Below are 25,060 nucleotides of genomic sequence, written 5' to 3'. Positions count from 1 at the left end.
CGTTTCTCCATAACCTTCTATGAAAAATACAAGTGGTGGCTATATTTACAAATTCCAGATATATAACAGGACTAATACTATCCTGCAATGAAGCAATAGCAGATAAGATTTTATGTGCTTCTTTTCCTGGGACACGAAATTTTAATTTGAATAATAAGAATATTCTTATGTTCTTTGACTTTTTCTTGGGTATGACCACTGTGAAACCCCAGCAAATCAAATGAAGGGAGGAAGTGAGTGCATGGAATTTATTTTCTTATCTCTCATGCATCTAAATTATGTGAGTTTGGCTTTGCCCAACCAGAAGCCACTGCTTCTATTTCTGCAAAACATTTACAGCATTCTCTCCTAGTTTCAGGTGACTGCTGTGTCCCCTTTCCCCTTCGGCTGCTAATGGCTAAACCATTACAAGCCATGGTTTGTGGCATTTACCTTGTTCACGATAAGGGGCCCCTTCATAGCTTAAACCTCCTTGAATTACTCCCTTTTAAATGTGCCACCTGTCTTCAGTTGTGATATTGACACTGATTTATACAACTAACTTACAATTTTGTTAAGGTGATATGAGTTATACACATGACACATTGAGGAAAAAATATACATATATGTTTGTGGGTATATACATGCATGCTAAGGGCCAAATTGAGTGTAAACTCCAAGTTCTTTTTTTTTTTTTTTTTTAAAGATGGAGTCTCACTGTGTTACCCAGGTTAGAATGCAGTGGCATGATATTGGCTCACTGCAACCTCTACCTCCAGGGTTCAAGTGATTTTCCCGCCTCAGCCTCTCAAGTAGCTAGGACTACAGGTGCTCACCACCACTCCCAGCTAATTTTTGTATTTTTATTAGAGACGGGGTTTTACCATGTTGGCGAGGCTGATCTCGAACTCCTGACTTCAGTTGATCTGCCCACCTCGGCCTCCCAAAGTGCTGGGATTACAGGGGTCAGCCACTGTGCCCAGCCCCACTGTAAACTCTAAGTTCTACGAGATATGAAGGTACAAAGATACCCTGTTGGCTAAAGTCAATACTCTAGATTTCTAAGAAACAGGCTCTGTCATAGGTGCTGAAGTATGTGTGTCCAGTACTTCCCAAGAGTAAGCCTGACCCAAATTGGAGTATGCTTTTCAAGAGAAACGAGGCATCACCTACTCTCATTTATTTTAGAGTGACATATGATTAATGTTCTTCCCCATAAAAATGCTAATGTAGCAAAACAATCATATAGAGAGCCTTGTGACTTTCTTCAGATGGAAAAATAAAGCTACCTGGAAAGGGAAGGAGGTAAATAAAAGAATCTTTAATACGCATTTGCTCAACAGTCATCCTGGATAAGGCACAAGCTTCTTTAATTGCAACTAATGGACACATTTACTCATGGATTGAAACTTCCTATGTTACTTATATCATATTAATTACAAAGAATTTATCTTTGCAAATGGTGTTTCATTCCAATTTAGTGTAGGTTTGGCTCTTCATTGTTTTTATTACTCTGATTTAGAAAATCTCACTGCAGAGCAGATGGAGTTTTCAGCACATGTGGTTTTATATCACAGACACTTAAAAACATAGCCACAATACAAAGCACTTCCACAATACTGAGATACAACCATTGTGTTTAGATTAATGTGCTATTGTAAAAAGCAAGTTGATTTTTTCCATTTTTAGTTTATCAGTTTAGACCAGTAGGATTTCCTGAGGATACTACTTGTAGCTCTGCAGGCCTGTGTTTGATTTTTTTTTTTTTTAATTTTCTGCATTTCACTGTCAAATTCCTTGAAAGAATAGTCTGTATTCATAACCTTCTCACTCCCCATTTACACCTCCGTCCACTGCAGCCTTGGATTTGGCCCCACCAATTAACGTTTTTTACTCCCGTCAAGGCCATCAATGGTCTATGAGCAAATCCAACAAAAACTTGGGAATCCTTTCTTTGTTTGACCTCTGGAGACTCAGCACTCCTGATAACCCTGTCCTCCTTTGATTCCCATGCTGCAGCCCCATAGATGGCACTGAGTAAGTGCTCAATAAATATTTGTTGAATCAGTGATGAAATGAATGCAACTTCATGTCGCCAAAAGACATTAATGTGAAACAAACATGATGTGAAAATAGGCATTTTGCCCTGTTTTATTTCTACACAAAAGTGTAACAATCAGCATCTGCTGGTAAGAATGTTGCTTATCTCGCGAATTTTTCCTCACTTTTTAAATCTTGTCATTCTTGAAGACCAATACAAGGACTGTGTCTTCTATGAAGCACCTGACATTCCTCCATCCAATCAGACTTAGTTCTACTTATAATCCTATTTAGTATGTGAAATAAATAATATTTATATGTATATTTACTATGCTTCAAATGGTTCCCAATACAACAGTTGTTTATTGTTTATCACTGCACTACGTTGGAAATACCCGAAACATGGAAACCCGTATTTCTCATTGTATTGCTCTTAGACAATGCCTGGCAGATATATTTGCTCCACAGTTGTTGGATTAAATTTTAAGGAATAATCCCTTAAATATTCAAGGTTCTAAAATATATTTGTAAATTACTTAAGCATATTAATTATATGATTCTATATGCTTAAATAATTGAAAGTGAGAGTCTTTTTTTCCTATTTAATAGATGAAATGCTTTATGGAAATTTTCAAAGCTGTGAAGTTGGTAACTGTAAACTTTCCTTTTAGTGACATTTAAAAATTTTTTAAAAACTTTGATCTGATATCTTATTTAATTACTTGCTATGTTAAATACAGCAATTTATGTGAATAACATTATATGTGTTTTGTGTGAATTATATTTTAAATAATATTTTTAGTATTTTTAGTAGAGACAGGATTTTGCCATATTGCCCAGGCTGGTCTTGAACTCCTGGGCTCAAGTGATGCACCCACCTTGGCCCCTCAAAGTGCTAGGATTGCTGGCATGAGCCACAGCACTGAGCACGTCTTGGTTTCTTAGTAAATGATTAGATACACAAACATTGTGATGATTAAATCACATACACGTGCAGCATTTCCTAGTTATCTGCAACACAGAAGTCCAAAGTATGGCAAAAACCATAATTTTTCCTTTCCTCTTTGGAATGTGTCAGACCCACAGCATCATCACAAAAGTTTCTTCACCTGTTTGTTCTGCTCTTCTGTTTTGAGCATTTTCTTATTTTTCTGACTTCACTGTTTAAAATGCATTATATCTTATATTGCTTTACTTTCTTTAGGAACTAAACAATACTTGAAATAGAGACAAAGATTCTCAAAACTGACACTTTTAAGGACACTATTTAGTGACTAGTTGGGAGCAGCAGCCACTTTTACAGATTGGCCTGGTCTTAAGAGATTAAGACATGCCCTTAAAGCTTACTGTAAAAACATTTTGTTGTCTTTTATGTGACTCTCTCATCTTTTTCAAATGACATTTACAAAAGGTAAATTTCAATTTTAAAAAAGTTGAAATGTTACATGTTACTTTCTGTGTCTCCCATACATGCTAATGTAGATTGTAATTGACTCCTGCAAAGTAATAAGAAGGAAATCTCCACAACAGAGTATCACACACATAATGTTGAAATTACATGCATTCCCTAGGCAATATCACTGTGTTTCAGTGAGTGCATTAAAGGGGAAAAAACGGTCTGGAGCCTGGGAGCTCCTGGCACATTCCACAAGCAAAGTGATAGTGGGAGGGTAAGGTGCACGTAGAACTCTTGAAGCAGAGGTTGGAGATAGCAGTCAAAATAGTGAGGGAAAATCAATAATATCTGAATAGCTTACATCCCTCTGCCAAACCTTAACATTGATGTCATGGGTAGGGCTCCTTCTCCTGGAAATGCAGTGAGGATTGGGGCAAGTCCATGGACAGTCGGATGAGTCTTTGGCTGAGGAAACAGATCACTGAAATCTGACAATTTAGGTCCCAAAATGTGTGCTGTGTCTTGGGGAACAGTGAAGGATATCCCCCTATAACAAATAGAGTAGACTAGTGACTAAGCCCTGGCTCTAGGAACAAAAGACACATTCAAATGCTGGCTCTCCCACTCATTAGCTCTGAGGCCATGTCTAAATCACTGATCCTCTCTGAGTCTTGGTTTCTTTTTTAATGTTTTTCTTTGGAGACATGGTCTCACTTCTGCTACCCAGGCTAGAGTGCAGTGGCATGATCTTGACTCACTGCAGCCTCAACTTCCTGGCTTAGGTGATCCTCCCACCTCAGCTTCCAAAGTAGGGGGAACCACAGGCATGCACCACCCCACCACTCCATGCAGTTAATTTTTTTTTTTTTTTTTGAGACAGAGTCTCACTCTGTCGCCAGGCTGGAGTGCAGTGACATGATCTCGGCTCTGTAACTTCCGACTCCCTGGTTCAAGTGATTTTCCTGCCTCAGGCTCCCAAGTAGCTGGGATTACAGGCATGTGCCACCACGCCCAGCTAATTTTTGTATTTTTAGTAGAGACAGGGTTTCACCATGTTGACCAAGATGGTCTCGATCTCCTGACCTCATGATCCGCCCACCTTGGCCTCCCAAAGTGCTGGGATTACAGGCATGAGCCACCATGCCTGGCCTTTTTTTTTTGTATTTTTAGTGGAGACGGGATTTTGCCATATTGCCCAGGCTGGTCTTGAACTCCTGCCACATTTGATCCACCTGCCTCAGCCCCTCAAAGTGCTAGGATTGCTGGCACGAGCCACAACACTGGGTACGTCTTGGTTTCTGAGTAAATGATTAGATACACAAACATGGTGATGATTAAATCACATACACGTACAGCATTTCCTAGTTATCTGCAACATAGGAGCCCAAAGTATGGCAAAAACTATAATTTTTCCTTTCCTCTTTGGAATGTGTCAGGCCTACAGCATCATCACAAAAGTTTGTATTACCCATTTGTTCTGCTCTCCACAACCCCTACAAACAGTTTACTCTCAGACCAAATACATAGATTTTTATTCTTTAGTTAGGAAAATTACCATATTTGTCAGAACATGGTCTCTAATTTCTCTTCTTAAAATTTCCTTAAAAATGTAATGCCCGTAAACCTGTATGAAGCCTTTTCAATAGGACAGAGACCCAAGTCATCTTAATTCGGGTTGGAGCAGCACAATAAGCATGATCTATATTGCGTATACCCTCAGTTGACTGAAAAGTTCATCGATGTTACAGACTTCCTTTTATCAAGGTCACACAGTACATGGTTCAATGCCCACATTGCTGCTAAGCTAGTCTTCTCTTCCCTGAAACCCAATGTTCTTCGTTAATATTTGCTCACTATGTCTGCCACCACTACTTACTAGTGACCCGAACCAGAAGACACAGAATCATCCTTGACTTCTTATCATTCACCCCATCTGCTTAGCCACTAAGACCTATATATTTCATTGTCTTATCAGTTTTAGAATCTTTCCTCCTTCTTACTGCTTTAACCCTAGTTCCATTGCTCATTATCTCTTGATAGAACATAGAAGAAGCCTTACAGACGCTCACTGTCTCTTTCCACCATTAGACACCAGGTTCCCACTGTGGCAAAAACAATCTATTCATATGGAAGATCCAACCTTGTCACTCCCTTACTTGAAAAGTCCTATTAGTTTTCCTAATCAATGGTAGAAAAATAATTGAAATTCCAAATCATTGCTAGAGGTCACTATCCCTTGGTTCTTGCTATCTTCCTTTATGTCAAATTTTATGGCCCAATTATATCAAGGAGACTTTTCCCTAGGGACACACTTGTGAGTTTTTGCAAATTGTTACATCTGCTTAGATTTTTCCTTCCTAATTTCTTCTCATGCGTAACACTTGTTAATTGTTCAGGCTTGACTCAGATGCCCTCTCCTCCTCTCCTCTCCTCTCCTCTCCTCCCCTCCCCTCCCCTCCCCTCCCCTCCCCTCCCCTCTCCTCTCTCTCCTCTCCCTCATTTTAAGAGGTAAGGATCTCACTCTGTTGCCTAAGCTGGAGTGCAGGGGCCTGGATCATAGCTCATTGCAGCTTTCAACTCCTGAGCTCAAGCAAACCTCTCTTACTAGCAATCCTCTCTCTTCAGCTGGGAACACAGGTGCATGCCACCACATCTGGCTAATTTTTCAAATTATTTAGTAGAAATGAGAAACTTGCTTTGTTGCCTAGGCTGGTATGGAACTCCTGGCTTTGAATAATTCTCCCACCTTGGCCTCCCAAAGCGCTGAGATTACAGGCTTGAGCTACTGTGGTTGGCCAGGGTTTCTCCTTTAGAAAAATGCTTGCAAATCCCTAGAATGGTATCATTCCTTTGTTCTGCCATAGAATTATGTATTGACTAAGATTCAACTACTTACCACACTGCATTAACATGGTTTCTTCATCTGTCAGGGTGTCACACGGTAACAATAATATTTTGAAGAAAAAGGATACGTCTTAGTCTTCGCACTTCAATTAACTCCTGCTACCTAGATTGCCAGAACTAACCAGATTTTAAATGTGTTCTCCACCTGTTTATTAAATTCTGGAGGCCATCCCAGTCCCCTCCAGTAATGTATCTCTTTGAAATAGAAAAGCCAAATTTAGATTCTGTCACTCTCCACCAGTGAACCCTCCTTACCTGTGTAGTTCTTTTTCTAATACACACTTTCATAGCATACTTATTGTTGATATTTTCGTGAAGCTCTCACTGCTCTTCACAATAAATTGTAGCCTCTGAAAATCTTATTTGATGCTGGCATGTACACAGAAATCTATTATAGATACAAACATACATGTACACATATACATATAAATCTCAAGGGTTACTACATCTCTTAATAAACTAGCTCCACCTAACAAAATATTTCACATAAATATATGGTCTATCAGAGCGGTACTTTTTGCTCCACCTTTTATCTTAGCACCTAGACACCTGTCTGGAATACAGTAGGCCTTCAATGATATTATTTGAGTGACAGAATGAATGAATGAATAATTCGTCTAAATTATTCACTTTTCTTATAGAATTAAAAATACCACTTCTGAGGTAGAGAGATTACATTTGCAAATACTGCCCATGAAATAAAATTCACTTTTTGAATGAGTCATAGCTTTATAATTTATAATAAAGTAGACTTACTTTCAATCTTGACATATTTTGCCAAAATCAGCCGAAACGTCTGAAACACAGGTAATAAACTCAAACGTTTGAGTCTTCCCCAGGCAATCGGCATCTAGAACTCAGCTGATAATTGGTACGTGATAAAAACTGGATAACTTTTCTTCACCTGATTTATTTTATATTCTCAGCTATTACTAAAACTTGATTCAATAGATATTGAAAATAACTCTTTATGTGGGCTTTATTTTGCTCCCTCTGTAATAGCTTATAAAGTGTGACAGAATGTCCCTAATGGAAATAACTAAAATCAGGTGGCTTTTTATGCTTTTTTTTTTTTTTTTTTTTTTTTTAGAAATAAAGACTTCTGTTTCTTCTTTTCCAGAGAGTCAGAAAAAAATTCAGCACCTAATTTCAAAGTGATGTAAGGTAACCATTTACTTTCATTAGTTGTCCTCACAAATAATATCTATCTAACCTATATGTACACGTATATACCAAATGTGGAATCATATAAGCAGATGTAAATCACAACCACACAAAATATAAGCGCATGCAAAGATATGAAAGCGTGAGGGCAATTGTGAGAGGAAATGAGAAGAAATTGTACTGTAAGTATTGCTCCGGAATGAACAGATTTTTTTTTTTTTTTGGTAGATTTTGTATAAAAAGATGTCATTTGTTTCTTTTGAAACTAAATCTGATCAACTCACCTTCATATAACCAGTCAGCAATCCCATTAAAAATTATTTCTTCTTTTCCAGAAGATGTCAGTCGCAATGAACTGCTCTTTATATCAGGTTGATAGTAGATATTATTTTCAAAAATATAAATCTGGATCAGGAAACATGTGAAACAAACAAAAAACCCAACACGTTAGGATGTCTTTTGAAACTTTAGTATTACAGAATGATCACTGAATAGCCATGTTGTATTATTTACCGCTTCAAGTTGTTTTTATTTAAGGCATATGTTTTTATTGCTTTCAATTATTAATGCCGTTTTCTGTTTTATTGTATCAAGTTGTCATCTGGAAATTCCATGGCACTTGGTATTGATGTTTTCAAATCCATATTTTTAGCAACAATATTTCAACTACGTAATAATTTCTCTCCATACCACAAAATTGGTTTGGCTTTGAGATAACATTTAGCATACTCAAGAGACTGATAACTGTAACTATAAGCCATTTTAGTAATGCCAACTGACTGTTTGAAGAGCTTCAATTTGGGGTCTTTACTTTTACAAAAATGCATTTGGTGATCGATAAAATAATCTCTAGATAATCTCTCTGATTCTATCCAGCTCAGCTCACAGATTCACTGATGGTAGAAACGATAATAAAATTCCTTTGAACTGATAAGTGGAACACAGCTTCCAGTGCACGCGTCTTGGCAACTCTTTTGTAAATAGCACAGCAATAATAACCTTGTAACTGAGAGTTCCAGAAAGAGTTTTAATTTGAATATATCACAGAGTCTGCCAAAATAATATCAACAATAGCCCCAACAACAGGAACAAACTAAATAAGTCAGGATGTGCCTATGATATAGATAATTCAGGATAAAATTTTTTATAATTCACTTTACAATGTCTTTAATGCCCAATATTTGAAACTGCTGACCCATGTGGTACTATAACCTTCCATAGAACCATGTTTCTGTGGTTAGGGGAAGCAGAACATTGTCCAGGGCAAGCCAAATTGCTGTTTAGACCAAATATTCTACTAAGAAGGTGAAAGATGGCATAGGGCCCGTGTATCTTAGCATGCTATAGAATCAATACACAATAGCAAATAGAGAAAACACAAGAACTTCCAAAACAATTGTCTGAATAATTACGAGGCCCTAGGTTTTAAATCTTGGTGTGAACAGTGACAAAAGCAATTTTAATATCTAGAACATTTCATGGCTATTCGATTTTAATTCTGGTGATTTAACAAGCATTTACAGGTGGGTGCATTTAACTATTAATTCCACCACTACAACAGGATCTTTTGTATATCACAGGTAAGAATCTCAATATCAGAGTAAGAATGCAAAAATAAATAAAAACAATGAAAGGAGGGTACTGCCGGGTGCTTAAAAGCGTGGGCTTTATAGCCAGCCAGCCAAAATTTAAAATCCTAATGACCTTGATAGCATTCTTAACCTTTCTAAATCTCAGTCCTCTACTTTATAAAATGCAAATAATACTCACATACCTTACAGATCTGTGGTGAAGAATAAATGAGATGATGAATACAGAATAAAGAATACATTGGGCTATTACTAAAAGCAGAGTGGCCTGTATACAAGATAAGCCTGCTTCAGAATGTTAAGAGTTTGGGAGACAACAAACTCCAAGTCAAAATGAAACCTCTACAGCTTTAGCTGATATGTAAATCATCCCAATGTTTGGCTGGTAGAGTACACATTATATTAGTTAAATATGTATTAGGAGTAGCAGCAGAATAGTAGCAGCAATAGTGGTAGTATTCATAGTAGGCAGGCAGGGGACATGGAGGAGGAGAGAGATATTAACAAATGAGATTTATTGCTTTAACCTCAGTTAGAAAGTTCTCAGGTGAGACAATGAAACAGGAAATAAGCTTATTATTGAAATTACGTGGATCACACTTAGGCAAAAGTTTGAGAATTACCTCTCAGGTTCCTTAACACTGGATAGAAGTTGGATTTAATGACTTTCACGATCCCTGACAACTGAGAAAAAATATGAACTTTGTTCTAGCCAACTAAAGCATAAGCTTACACCTTTCGGATACTACATCCTCTTGCTTTTCACAAACAGTATACAACACAGGTGCACAACGTTTTCCTTACTTGGAGGAAATGCCTTTCCTGTGCCTGAACCTTCTCGTAGGACTTGTGAGTCATAACAGCACAGATGATGCACACATGGTCTGCTCAGCACCTATTGCTCTTATTAGGAGTGGAGGTGACCTCACCCAAAGTAATATGGTTCAAAATTCACAGCTTTCTGAAGGGAATACAATCTAAGTCAAAATAATTAATAAAACCTCCACGACTTCAACAGATGTAAAAATTATCCAAAACTATTGACCAGTAATTACATTTATATTTGACAGATTGGATGATATTCAGAATCCATATGAAACTGACATCTGCTTCAATGTAGAAGAACAAGCAATATGGAGTCAGAATTTTAATGCCATGCCACGGAAAGCTGTAACACGAGAGAATGTCCACAAGATGTTTTCTTCAGTGGATAAAAAATAAGTAGCTGTCTTCATGAAAATGTGCATTTTTAATATCCTAATCCCTTTTCAATTATCAAGGTTTATCCTTTAGTTGTAGTTGTTTCAAACAATAATTGAAACCTCTTAACTACTACCTTAACAATTTGAGAGCTGCAAGTATTCCCAGGTACTGTGTGAGCATTCTGATGAAATTAGACTGGATCCAAATGACAATCATCAAGGGCTGCATTTAGATTTAAATCACACTGAAAATATGACACACACTAATGCTATTTATCCTAATGTTATTGATTAAACTGTCACAACATTTTATACTATTAATTATTTTCTTCAGTGAGTCACATGATATGGTTTAGATCTATGTCCCTGCCAAATCTCGTTTTGAGATGTAATCCCTAGTGTTGGAGATGAGGCCTGGTGGGAGCTGTTTAGGTCATGAGCATGCATCCCTCACAGCTGGGTGCTGTCCTCACAATATTGAATGGGTTTGTGTGAGATCTGGCTGTTTGGAAGTGTGTGGCGTTCCAACACCCTACTCTTACTTCTGTTCTAGCCATGTGATATGCCTGCTCCTGCTTCACCTTCTGATATGAGTAAACACCCATGAGGCCTCCCCAGATGCCGAGCAGATGTGTATGCCATGCTTGCACAACCCGCAGAACCTCGAACCACTTAAACCTCTTTTCTTTATAAATTACCTAGTCTCAGGTGTTTATAGCAATGCAAGAACAAACACCACCTAAGCAGCCTAACAAATAAAAAGGGAAAGCTATTTGATGACTTAAGTCTTCAATTTGCAGAGTCAGCCAACTTCCCAGTCTTTCAAAGTCAATGGTCTTACTCTACCCATAAAATAATTCAAAATCACACACACACACACACACACACACACAAATAGAAGAACAACTGAAATACTATGCACTGCATTATGCCAAGTTAGGAAATATGTAATAAACGTTTCAAGGTATATTTGAATCAATGTGTTAGTCAATGTTGCTTATTAACAAATGATTAGACCCAATATACATCACTGCTGGCCAGAAGTCTTTAAGAGCCAATTTTTAATTTGCCACCTTCTCTTCTGCCACAACTACTACCAAATGCACCAGATGCTGGACACCCAGCAACCTGGATTTCTGGATGAACAGCCATTAAGCAGATTCTCTCCACACCCACAAACAACTTGTGATGAGCATGTGGCAAGAAATGAACATTTGATATTAAAGCTTATTAAGATCTTGAGGTCGAGCTCAATTACAGTGTAAATTAGCTTACTGTGAGTGATTCAACCTGTCACAATGGCTGATATATACAAAATTTTAGCCATCTTAAAACAAAATAAAAACACAAAATAAAGGAAACATAATTAAACATTAGACCTATTTTGGCTGAAACATTACTGAAAAGCTATTCTGCATTCAATGATTTGAGTACTTTTCATGACAATTTTAAATTAGAAAATGGTGAATCATTAAAAAATCTCCATGCATGACAATGGTTTGGAAAGATCTGTAAAATTACAGTGGAGTTGAGATAGTATTTGCATTCATTCTACCATGGCCTGCTTTCTGGGAAATAAAATTGTAATTAAGAAAGTATCCCCGATAATGCCTATTGGTGGCAGGGATGCAGTGAAAACTGCCCTTTTCTAATTTAGTTGTAAAATTATAATGTGTTATGGCCATTTGGGAATGTAATATGGCAATTGCAAACTTAACATATTCCATCTCACCAGCAATCCTAAACCTGAGACCTTGCTATGTAGAAAAACAAAACAAAACAACAACAACAAAATACACCAACCTGTAGAGAAAAATGAGCAGTGATGTTCATTTCAGTCAAAAAAGAAGAGTCACAGTGAAAACTCATCATAATTGAATTGAATGCCTGGACAGATTACTATTCATCCACACCATATAAGAACATTCATGACTTGGAGAGAATAAATTTGTGCTTGGAAAAAAATAAAGTTGACTTGGAAGATTTTCATTGAGATATCGTCAAGTAACAAAAGCAAGATAGAAAACCAAAGGAAAACAAAAACAACAAAGAATTCAGTGTGAGCCCATTTTCATACACCAGACAATGACAATACTAACATAAATTTATACTATCAGTAATCTTACTGACACATACACATTGGATGTTGTCTGTTGGTACTCAGCCGCACGCCTGACCCTCTATGTTTTTTATTACTGGGGGTGGTTAGAAGCCTGAAATTTACATTTCTAAGACTTTCTTGCAAAATAGTCTTCTTAGCTTCTTTGCTAGTTGGCTTCTAGCTACTTTCTGCAGAAAAGGAGAGAGCTACCAGTCACAGACTGGAAGCATGTGGAAGTGGCTCTGGCATACCAGCTTCAGCAATAGCACCTCAGTGGCAGTGGTGATGGGAATGTAAGCTCCTGGGTCCTGCCTTGATAATAGCAACATGTGTTTATCGGTTCTGCATACCACCACTTTGGCCCCTCCAGCCTTTACAACATTGTGACAATTATCTGTATTAAATCTCTTCTATCTGAATCACTAGAGTAATACCTGTTTTCCTGTTTGGAAACCCTTAGTGAAACTGTACAAAAATGTATGAATATAGTTGCTTGGACAGTAGAGTCATGCACTGCATTACAATGTTTTGGTCAGTAACAGACCATGTACATGAAGGTGGTCCATGAGACTATAATACTCTATTTTTGCTATTTCTTTTCTATGTTTCTATATGTGTGACACAAAGATACATACCATTGTGTTGCAGTTGCCCACATATTCAGTACAGTAACATGCTTTACAGGTTTTATAGCTTAGGACCAATAAGCTGTACCATATAGCCTATTTGTAGTAGACTATACAAAATAGGTGTGTATAGCTATACCTTATGATGTTCACACAAGGACAAAATTGCCTAACAACACATTTCTCTGAACCTATCCCCATCATTAAGTGACACATGACTGTATTTTACAAATACATGAAAGCATGGGGAGACTATGGAAGGATCTGTGTTTGCCTTTTAATATGGATGGATGCACGGTGGGGCACAGAAGTGGAAAGCAGATAGTCAAACAGAAAAGATTAGGAAGATAGTGTAAAAACTTAAAAAAATTGTCTGTGTGGTAAGAACACAACATGAAATCTACCCTCTTAAATTTGTAAGCGTACAATGCATTATCGTTGACTGCAGGTATAATGTTGTCCAGTTGATCTCTAGAGTTTACTAATCTCACTTGACTGAAATTCTGTGCATGTTGATAGTAACTTCCCATTTTTTCTTCTTCCTCAGGCCCTTGCAACCACCATTTCACTCTTAAATTCTATATATTTGACTATGTTTGATTCCCCATAAAAGGGGAATCATGCAGTATTTGTCTTTCTGTGCCTGGCTTATTTCACTTAGCATAATGTCTTCAAGGTCCATCTATGTTGTTGCATATGACACAATTTCCTTCTTTTTAAAGGCTGCATAGTATTCCATTGCATATATATATATAGCATATTACCCATTCATCTGCTGATGGACATTGAGACTGTTTCTACCTCCTGGCTATTGTGAATAGTGCTGCAATGATCACAGGAGTGCTGATAACTCTTTGAGATTCCAATTTCAATTATTTTGAATAAATACCCAGAAATAGCGCCACTAGATCATAAGGTAGTTTTATTTTTTAATTTGTTGAGGAGCTTTCACGCTGTTTTCATGTAGTACCTGGATTATTTTGTATACTGAACAGTGTACGGGAGTTCCAATTTCTCCACATTTTTACCAACACTTTTTCTTTTTATAATAGCTGTCTTGACAGATGTGAAGTGATATCTCATTGTGGTTTTGATTTGCATTTCCCTGATGATTAGTCACTGCACTTATTGTTGTACATGACTTCTACAAGTTTATGTATGTAAATTATACATGTTTATGAATAAAGTACCAACGTTAATTTTAGTGATGATATACATATGATGACGTAGTTGCGCTAAAGGTTCAGTTTGCACAAAACCATAGGGCAGCTTGAATGCTAGATCACATAGGTAGAACCTACTGTTTTCAATTATTGACAAATTTAAATTTGTTATGAGCCATGAGTGTTTAATCAGCTTTAGGAAAGTATTGGGGAAAATAATTGGTGATAGTTACAGAATAGGTGATGGACATGGGGGACTGCTGGCAGAAGAATGATTCAGATATTCTGCCTAATAGGAATTATAATTGGCAAAATGGAGTCATGATTCCTAACCTATGTCTTACATGTATATGCCTAAAATGTTTGTGAATTCCAATGCCAATGTTTTAGTATCTCCCACTTGAATCCTTCTAAGGTTCATCTTCCAGAGTCAACCACTGCAGCTCTTTTTAGCACTGGTTGCATATCCTTCAAAACATATGACCTTCTCACCTTTTTCCCTGTCTAATAGAACTTGAACATTCCAGCAACCATATCCTCAGCTCCTTTTGGCTCCTGGCCCACCACCCATATTCCAGCCTTACCATGGCCCTTGACAAAACATGTGCTTCAAAATTTATCTGGAACTTTAGGCCTTTTGTTTTACGAGGTAAAAATTGGATTGCATTAATTTTTTAGTCATGCCAGTTTATAAATGTCTTTAAGAACACATTTTAGAATAAACTAAATATTTGTCTTTAAATTTGATGTAATATTGTTTTGGAAATAAATGAGACATATGGAAATTCTTCAGTGAAATAGAATCACTACTAGCTTTCTATTTCACATAGAAACCTCCAACATGCTATATTGTATTTCAATAAATAAAAAAGTATTATCATATAGACTGTATTAAAACATGTAAGTACATTTATAGTTATCTTTTATCAGAGAAAGGTATTACAAGAATAAGACACCTTGAATTCCATCACATACATAGGATGTTGCAAAACCTTTAAATCTGTTTAATAAATATAAATTTTTGAAATATTTAAGACATAATTTTAAATGGATCATTGAATACTGAAAAAATGTTTCCTCCTCTAAGCAATATACTACATTTTATTCTGGAAACCATTTGGAGGAATTACTCTTTAAAATCTTGATGTATAAACTGATAAATGAAAAGTGCTTATTTTGATTTATATCATTTAGATTCTTTTGGTAGTATGAGTGAATATAACCAAACACACACACGAAATATTTTGGTATTATAATTAGAATGGCTAAAATGAAAAAGAGAACCACTCATAAGTGTTGTCAAGGATGTGAAGCAATTGGAACTCTCATGCACTGCTGGTGGGAGAATAAATCGGTACGACCAAATTGTAAATCCTTTTAACAGTTCTTACCAAAGCAGAGCATAGGACTGACTCAGCAACTCCACTGTAAGGTATACACCTAACAGAAACAGATATGGGTAGATAGATAGATGTCTGTATCTGTGCCTTCTGTATCAAAAGACACATGCAAAAACGTTCTTAGTAATGCTATTTGTGATAGTCAACAATGATGTTACAAATCAGGATAATGATTACCCTTGCGGGTAAATAGTAACTGGTGGATGTCAGAATAGAGGTTTTTCAATTGTATGAACAATGTTCTATCCCTGCTGTGGGCACCATGCACATGGAAGCATTGACAAGGATCAGTTCTGTACATTTTGTTGCATGCATGCTAATGTAAACTTAAAGCACAAGGAAAAATGTTATATAGAATATATATTAGCATTTATACTTCATTAAGAGTATTACCATCAAGACTTATCAAAATTTACTGAAAGCCACAATGCAGCATTCAACTTTACTTTTTATAAAATTCTGTTTCTGTAATTTGTCAGTATACAATAAATTGTGTGTGTCCATTTATATAATGCAAAGCAAAGCTAGGAGCACAAGTTAAACAGTTTGATTACCTCTGACATTTTGGCCTTAAATAAATCTCTCTGTTGGTTATAAAGTACTGCTTTCATATCTCTATAGAACCATCTCTGAGACAGAACAACTCATTCAAATCACTCATGTCACCTTTGCATCAATACCTGACATTCTAGAAATAGAATCACTATCAGGAAACTGTTATCCCTTGACATTTGCAATTATTCATATCAGGAAGCCCTTCCAAAGAGTTCTTATTTCTTAAAACCTTTGCAGCACTTTATGCATTTTCAAAGAAATGAAATATGTCCCTTTGTCTTAAATTCATAATTATGTAAGTCACTTACCAGTCCTAAAGCCATATCTTTTAATCTATGCTTTTTAGGAGAAAAATGGATACCAGACAAAAGTTAGCAAAAAGACCAACTCCGATAAATGGAATATAAGGAATATAATAACAGACTTTCTCTTGGCTATATCAGTTCATAAAACTTATTTAGCATAAGAGGAGACCTTGTGATGAATAAATCATTTTGGTAATTGAAAACATTAAGAAAAATATTTACAGGCCCCAAGAAATAAACTGGAATCCACAGGAGACAAACAGTCATCAATATTATAACTGTTATTTAAAAATTCCTTATGTGTTGATTTATGTGGGTCAAAGTGCTAGAGGATGGTTTTATCTAGTCATTGCATATGCATTTTCTTCTCTACCCAACTTTCTACTTTTTCACTTTTCCTTTACCACCCCATTGTCATGCCTTATTTTCCTTCTTCAAGCCCATTATCATGTAGCAAATATGTATCAGGCATCTCCTATGTGCCAGGCCCTGTGCTGAGTCTTGAGGTTATAAAGATTAAAAAAATAGAAGATCTTATGTTCTAATGTGACTTTTCATTACAAATATACACAAATTAATATAGATATGGAGAATAGCCGGGCGCGGTGGCTCAAGCCTGTAATCCCAGCACTTTGGGAGGCCCAGACGGGCGGATCACGAGGTCAGGAGATCGAGACCATCCTGGCTAACACTGTGAAACCCCGTCTCTACTAAAAAATACAAAAAAACTAGCCGGGCGAGGTGGTGGGCACCTGTAGTCCCAGCTACTCGGGAGGCTGAGGCAGGAGAATGGCGTGAACCCGGGAGGCGGAGCTTGCAGTGAGCGGAGATCCGGCCACTGCACTCCAGCCCGGGCGACAGAGTGAGACTCCGTCTCAAAAAAAAAAAAAAAAAAAAAAAAAAAAAAGATATGGAGAATAAGGAAAAATAAAACCAATGGATGAGGGCATTAATTTAGCAGAAAATGTTACTGCCTAATATGAGTGATTGCAGTAGAACTCAAAATGGAAAATAAAAATAAAAGCAAGATTTTTAGTAAAGAAAAAAACACAGAAAAAAAGAGATCTAAGAAATGTAGAAATAGTCAGTAGAGAACTAAATGACAACTATGTTATCTGAAAGATAACTTTTTTTCATGGTTCTGTAGAAAAATGAAATTTCTATCAGGAGACATGAGATCTCATCCTGACAATGTCAGTTGCTCTTTGTAATATTTGGGCAATCACATTACTTTCTCTCTCTGAGTCTGTTTTCTCATTTGTAAAAACGCGATATTAATACTTCTCATGGTTGTCCACAGGTTTAAATAAACCAAAATCAGGTCATGGACATTGGTCAGCGTACCCGTATATAGATGTTTGATTTTTTTTTTTTTTAAATTGCTGGAAGCTAGTAAGTGATTTTCCACAAAATATAAAATATATAATTATAATTTAGAAAGAATCAGACATTTTTATCCAGTTACCCTGAAAATACCTATATGCTTTAAAAGATGGCAAATTAATGACCACACACCAATTTTCTCTATACCGGCTACCTACTATACATTTTTTTCCTCTTATTTGGCTACTCTACATCTGACTTCTCTTTCTATTTTGGAGGATCCTTGTATTATGTGAGTATCCGTGGGAAGTACAACCCAGTCTTTAATCATAAGACAAAATCCAGATAAAATATCCTTAGGTTGTGCCCCCACCCTGGACCCTGAATTTTGAAAAAATAAAACTGTAATTGAAAAATTATTCACAAAAGCAACAGTAGACCCTCAGTATCCAGCAAGGGTGGTGTGGTTCATGCCCATTAATGTGGCTTCCAGTTGCAGGATCCTAATCAGATTTTCCTGAACACATTCTTATGTTCAAAAATGTGTGGGCCCTCCTAACTCCTGTTCATTTTCCAGTTCTGAAATTCCAACTTTCTCTTTGATTCCGAGAGCTTATAGATATATTTTTAATGAGTTGATTTTCTCTTGAAGTAAGCCTGAGTCTCCTTCTGTTGCTTACTTCCAGGCATCCTAATTAGAAGGTGGCATGCAAAAAAAAAAAAAAAAAAAAAAAAAAAAAAGAAAAGAAAAAAAGAAGGTGGCATGCAACAGTTTAACCTTCAAAGCCTCAATGTTAAGAAAGTCCTTCACTGTCATTTCTGTTGGTAGTGAGCTGAATTAACTCCTCTTTCTCCCCAGGAGGGTTCCCCTCCCTCTCATTCATCCAAAGATTAACAACAGGGATCTTGCATATGCATTTCAGCCTCTGACACTAAATTAATTTGTTTTTACGTTTGTATTGCAACTCTTTGTATTTCAAATGGGGATTCCAAAATTCTTGTAAAAAATTCCATAAAGAATGAGGGACACTAGAAGAAATTCTCATATGCTTATCAATAGGTTTGTGCCTAATGCTTTTCCAGTTTATGGGCATGCTGATAAGAAAACAAATTGAAAAATGCAGAAGGTGGAACCAGACTTGGTTATCTCCCATGCACATTTTTCCCACAGCTCTTGCCTTTTTATACTACTTCATGAAATTTCAAGGCATCTTTGGCCACAAATGAATAAATATTGTTTTTTTTTTTTTTGCAATACAGAAACATCCAAATATTTTTTACTATATTCTTCAAACACAATGTATACCAGTAAAACAATCATAGAAAAGCGAACTTGGTTCCAAAATGCCCATGTCCAGAATTAACGTATTCCTTTTAGTATTCTTATGAACTTAAATTAAATTGCACCAACGATGACTGAGGATGAGAATCACTTAAATCCAAGCATAACTTAGGATCCAAAATAAAAAGCAGTTAGAATACTTCCCTGAGTCTTTTTCTCCCTATGAGCTTCTATAGAATTGGCTATCGCTTGTACTTCAGTTAATCTGTCTGTCACAATGGGATACAACTACATACTACCTACGATGTATACATGACTACATCACAATATCCCCTAATCACTTTTAATTTGGGGGTGAAAAGTGTGTCAAAAAGTACTCAACAGAGTAATTTCTAATTCTCAGTAATTCATGTTGGGTTGTTTGCAATAAATTATTCCCTGTGGTTCCTCCCTTCAGTTCTAACTGCATTTTCCAATATAACAAAAGAGAAGCTGTCTGCTAGTGTTTTCACTGATATTGTCCAATTCAGTGACACCAACAATATTGTATTACTACACGTTCCACAAAGAAGAAAAACCAAACTCTTTAGGCTGAAATTACCAGCAAAGTATATGGTTTAGAATGGATCTCTTAATCCATCTATAAGGCAGCTTCTGGCTTAGCGAACCGCATTCACTTGCCATTGCATAAATATGAATCAATGTCTGTATTTGTATTATTTTCTTCTTCATTGGAGAAGACATTGATACACAAAACGAAAAAGCTACCTTGGTCAGAACACCTAGGTAGACTTCCTGGAAAAAGAGCACTTTTGTCAAATGTTAATGCCAAATGATATCGTAAGTTTCATATCATTTAAAGAAACATGTAAATATATATTTGCTATTTGGAAGAAATACTTTTAAAATGAATTAATAAAGAAAATGTAAAGATAAAAGGAAAAAGAAAAGTGTGCCTGTGTACAGTTGAGCGGGTATGCGCGGAGACGTGAGGATTATACAGTTCACTCATTCCTCTACAGTTTCACTGCGGTCCTAATGTGCCTGTGAAACAACAGCAACCAAGTCACAGCCCCTGTTGCTGAACAATTCATAGTTTAACATGAGAAAGATAAGGAAGAGCTAACAAATTTACCAAATATGGTATGGTATGTTTATAATAGAGTGAAGCATCAAGTGTTATTGGAATCTGAGGGAAGGTCATGAAACAGTCTGAATCTGGTTGACAGATGGGAGGGTCAAAAAAAGGCTTCAGATGAGCCATGGTATTTTAGCTGGGCCAACAAGTTCCAGTAGATTTTTCTTTTTATTTTCTTTGTATTATCATTATTATTTTTGTTTATTTATTTATTTATTTTTTGAGATGGGGTTTTGCTCTTATTGCTCAGGCTGGAGTGCATTGGTGCAATCTTGGCTTACTGCAACCTCTGCCTCCTGGGTTCAAGTGATTCTACTGCCTCAGCCTCCTAAGTAGCTGGGATTACAGGCATGTGCCACCATGCCTGGGTAATTTTGTGTTTTCAGTAGAGATGGGGTTTCTCCATGTTGGTCGGGCTGGTCTCGAACTCCCTACCTCAAGTGATCCACCTGCCTCAGCTTCCCAAAGTGCTGGGATGACAAGCATGAGCCACTGAGCCTGGCTTTTAATAAATTTTATTTTTTATTTTTATTTTTATTTTTTATTTTTTGAGACAAAGTCTTGCTCTGTCTCCCAGGCTGGAGTGCGATGGCACGATCTCGGCTCACTCCTACCTTTCCCTCTCAGGTCAAGAGATTCTCATGCCTCAGCCTCCCAAGTAACTGGGACTACAGGTGCCTGTTGCCACGACTGGCTAATTTTTGTATATTTTTAGTAGAAACAGGGTTTCGCCATCTTGACCAGGCTGGTCTTGAACTCCTGATCTCATGATCCACCTGCCTTGGCCTCCCAAAGTGTTGGGATTATAGGCTTGAACCACCGTGCCCATCCAGTAGATTTTTCTAAGCAGAGAAAGGGCTATTCCAAGTAGAGAAACTAGTGTGAGGAAAGGCAGATCAAGGTGACACGTGTTGAAACTACTGTGTGTAGAAAGAACCCAAAGGAAAGAAAGGCAAATGTTAAGGCAAAGACATGTATGCTAGAGAAAGAGTGGGGTCAAGATACAAATGTAAAAGAAGTATTAGAGAACAAGAGAGATGCAGGGAAAATGCACAGAGATAAGAGGGAGACACTTTCTTTAAAATTGTTCACTGTTTTCTTTGATTATTCTGAAGAGCTCCACCTAAAAACTGGCTAGAAAAATACTGGTCCAATTTTGGAGATACAATGATGGATAAAGAGTCAAGACATTTAAAAATCCTGATCCTAAGATCTTTCATTTTATTTTTAATTAATCTGGAAATTACTTTCTTTGCATTCTGCTCTAGTGGAAAAGCAGTAAGTGAATAGGATAGCAATAGTCTCAACAATACTGTAATATAACAATTAAGGTAAAAGGATATCTCAAACGAACCTCCAAACACCTTTCCCATATGAGTCTCCTACAGGTATTAATACAGTAAACAAATAACATGTGCTCAGTTACAACGGACTGTTTTTCACATCAGCCTTTGCTGGAAGGTGGGTGTGGTTCTGTGTGATACTTTAATGTTAGAATAGACTAACCTGAAATGAATAGAAGCAAAAAAGCAGATGTTTAGACAGCTAGACTTTACAGGAAAGTCCAAATTCAATCTTCAGTGATGACTTGGAATCATAACTCTTGAAAATATTTAACGAGATTGGGGAGAAAATGAGCAGTGGGCTTCTGGGGCAGATGTCACCAGTGCATAAACATTCTGGCTTTATAAATGGACGATGGGATAAGAAGAGATTAAAAGAGATGATGGTTTGACATTAACTAACTTTCATAAAAGTCTCTCTGAAGAGACTTTTGTAATTTCTGATAATGCAAAAGTAACTCAAAGAGGGGGAAAACGAAGAGGAAGATAAAAAGGAGAAAAATGAGAATTGAGGAAGTATACCCAGATACTAAGTTATTTGCTCAGTCTCTCAGGCTGCAGTGCAAGTCTCCTGTCCAGAATCCTTTATCACATACTTCAAGAAATATAATGCTTTGCAATAGCATTTATTCTAGAATAAGGAACTTCAATGAATCCCATTATCACAGCAACTAAGTCCCCCTGACACTAGGTTTAGTGACCCCCTTCCTCACACAGACTATATCACTTAAATCTTTCATGCCACGTATCCCTGTCCACATCAGTCATCCCCAGATTGTAAGTCCTGTTGTCACTAAAAATTGATCCTCCATCAATTTATCATTCCCATAATAATGTTCAATAATCCCTGGCTTTTTATCCATTCACTATTCCAAAACCTTTAGCTCTATGTTCTAAAATTGTCACTCCATAAACAACCAACTTACCTCTACTCTCAATTCAGTCTCTCCTGAGTGTTCCTTCTCCTTCTTTGCCATAGGTGATGTCTAGGTCTTCCTTGATGACTCAGTTTCCCAGCTGCCCTCTCTCATGACTGCTGCTTGTCTACTCACGCCTCAAGACGCTCATTGCTACCTATTGCTTTTTTTTTTTTTTTTAACATCAAAACGTTTCTACTTCTTTATTTTAAAAAAATATTCGTTCTCATATGAGGTTTATTCCAATCAGATTTACTACTTTTTGGCTCCTCATTGCAGAAGAGTGATTTTCTAAAACACCAATTCTAATAGGCATTATATTTTTAAAAAAATGAGTTTTCATGGTCTAGAGTGGTGTTCAACACACTAGGGTACATAGGCAAAATCTAGTCTGTTCCTCTTTTTGTATAGCATGCAAACTAAAAATGGTTTTTGCAGACCAACATTTGCAATGGACTTGATGACAGAATACTTACATGCAACCCGCAAAAATATATTTCATTTATTTCGTTTGTAGACTTGTATTATGTAACATTGTACTTATTATTTTATTTTGAATAACTACAATAAAATTTTGTAGCAGTTTGATTTCTATCTTATTGTATAATCACCTATATAACTTTGGTTTTGCCTCTTGTCTAACAAAGCCAAATATATTTACTATATGGTTCTTTGCAGAAAAAAAAAATGCTGATCCCTAGTGTAGGGTAAAACAACTATAAAACATTGTGTTAAATAAAATTAGACAGTTTCTTTATATATATATATATATATATATAATATATATTTAATTCAGGATTCTTCAAAGCTATTTCTAATTTCATTGCGAATGAGAACTAGGATACTATATTGTATTTTCTAAATTAGGGGTTGCCAACCCCCAGGCCATGGACCATTCTGTGGCCTGTTAGGGACTGGGCTGCACAGCAGGAGGTGAAACGTGGGCTTCATCTGTGCTTATAGCCACTCCCATCGCTCACATTCCTGCTTGAGCTCCGTCTCCTGTCAGATCAGTGGTGGCACTGGATTCTCAGAGGAGTGCCAACCCTATTGTGAACCATGCATGTAGCTCTCTAGGTGGCATGCTCCTTATGAAATCTAATTCCTGATGATCTGTCACTGTCTCCCATTACCCCCAGATGGGACTATCTAGATGTAGGAAAACAAGCTTGGGGATCCTACTGATTCTACATTATGATGAGTTGTATAATTATTTCATTATGTATTACAATGTTATAATCATAGTAATGAAGTGCACAATAAATGCAATGCTCTTAAATCTCCCAAAGCCATCCCTCCCTTGCCCCAGTCCATGGAAAAAAATTGTTTTCTACAAAACTAGTGTCTGGTGCCAAAAAGGTTGAGAACTGCTGTTCTAAATGCATTATATAATGATTAAAAAAAAAATCAGAACATTTTATAGGTCCAAATATTCTAGGAAAACTCTTAAAAATGCATTTTAAAGTATATCTTCTTAAGTAAAAAATGAACTAATATATGGATCACAATATGTAACCTTAAGAACCAATTATTTTTACAGCTTTCAAATTGCATAACACTTTATGATATGTGTCAACTCAATGTCAGCAAAGTCTAGCAATAAGAACAAACTCATCTTTAAGAAGTTATTTCTGATACCTTTATCTTCTGGACCTCCTCACATTGCCTTCTTTCAATCAAAATCCACAGAAATCACCCTTATCCATATTATTTACCACCTATGCATCTTTTTCATTCCCACACCTATATAGGATTAGTACTTCAAATCTCCATTCAAAGGACAGTCATTTCAGTGGACTCCATCCCATACAATCACCCTCCTCTTGAATAAATCCATCCTGAATACAACTGCTAGAGGAATCTTAAACTCAATTTTATGTTGTATAAGAATCCAGAGTGACTCTCAATTTATAATCTCTGCAAATACATAGCCACTGTAGCATTCCAGGTCAACCAAGCCAACCCCATTCTTTATGTGTATCCCTCATTTTTCTCATCTTTAATTTCTCTAACAGTACTTACCAAATTGTCCCTAATAGTCTTTGCAAGTAACTTTTATCTTTTGTAAGGTCTCTATTTCTTTTCTGCAAATTGATGTATATAACTTTCAAACCTGAAATTAAGAAACTGTGGTTCTAAGACAGCAAATCCACTATTCATTCCCCTCACCCCATTAAAAAAACGTGTACTCACCTAGCTTTGTCTGCATGTTATTTTGCTATATGAATTTCAGTTTTGCACAAAGTATTTCTTGACTTATCACCTCATGCTTCTAGATTTTAAATATCTCAGCAGTTCAGTTCTTTCATTTTTTTCCAACTGAATTCTCCAGAGTGACTAACACATTACAGATTCTAAAAGCAAACTTCTTATTCTTTAAAAACTCAAGTCCTGTTGTTTCTTTGTGGAAATATTTTCCACATTTTATTAACTAAATTATGACCTTTGGGAGTAATGCAGGCTACCAACAAAGCAGGGTTAGTTAATAAATATTTTATTAACTGCATGATTAAAACTAGATTAGCTACCAAAAGAATACATCTTAGGTTTTAGGAATAAGAATAAAATAACCCCAAATTTTAAAAGCTCATTATGTTCTAGAAAAAAGTTGGAACAATTTTAAGTCATTAATC

At 36.5% G+C, this 25,060-nt stretch overlaps 1 protein-coding gene across 1 annotated transcript in view; it reads right to left on the bottom strand.

Annotated features, from left to right (window-relative positions):
- DPP10 (dipeptidyl peptidase like 10) overlaps positions 1 to 25,060 on the bottom strand; it is a 720,618-nt gene that overhangs the window by 105,997 nt on the left and 589,561 nt on the right. The window contains exon 8 of the mRNA XM_033231721.1: positions 7,768 to 7,888. Within this exon, the coding sequence (XP_033087612.1) occupies positions 7,768 to 7,888 (121 nt within the window). The remainder of the gene's footprint in view (positions 1 to 7,767; positions 7,889 to 25,060) is intronic.

Source organism: Trachypithecus francoisi, unplaced genomic scaffold, assembly GCF_009764315.1.
Source record: "Trachypithecus francoisi isolate TF-2019V2 unplaced genomic scaffold, Tfra_2.0 Lachesis_group13, whole genome shotgun sequence".
In the NCBI taxonomy this organism is placed as follows: Eukaryota; Metazoa; Chordata; class Mammalia; order Primates; family Cercopithecidae; genus Trachypithecus; species Trachypithecus francoisi.
The sequence above is the reverse complement of the archived record's forward strand: the minus strand, read 5'-3'. Positions and strand labels throughout refer to the sequence as shown.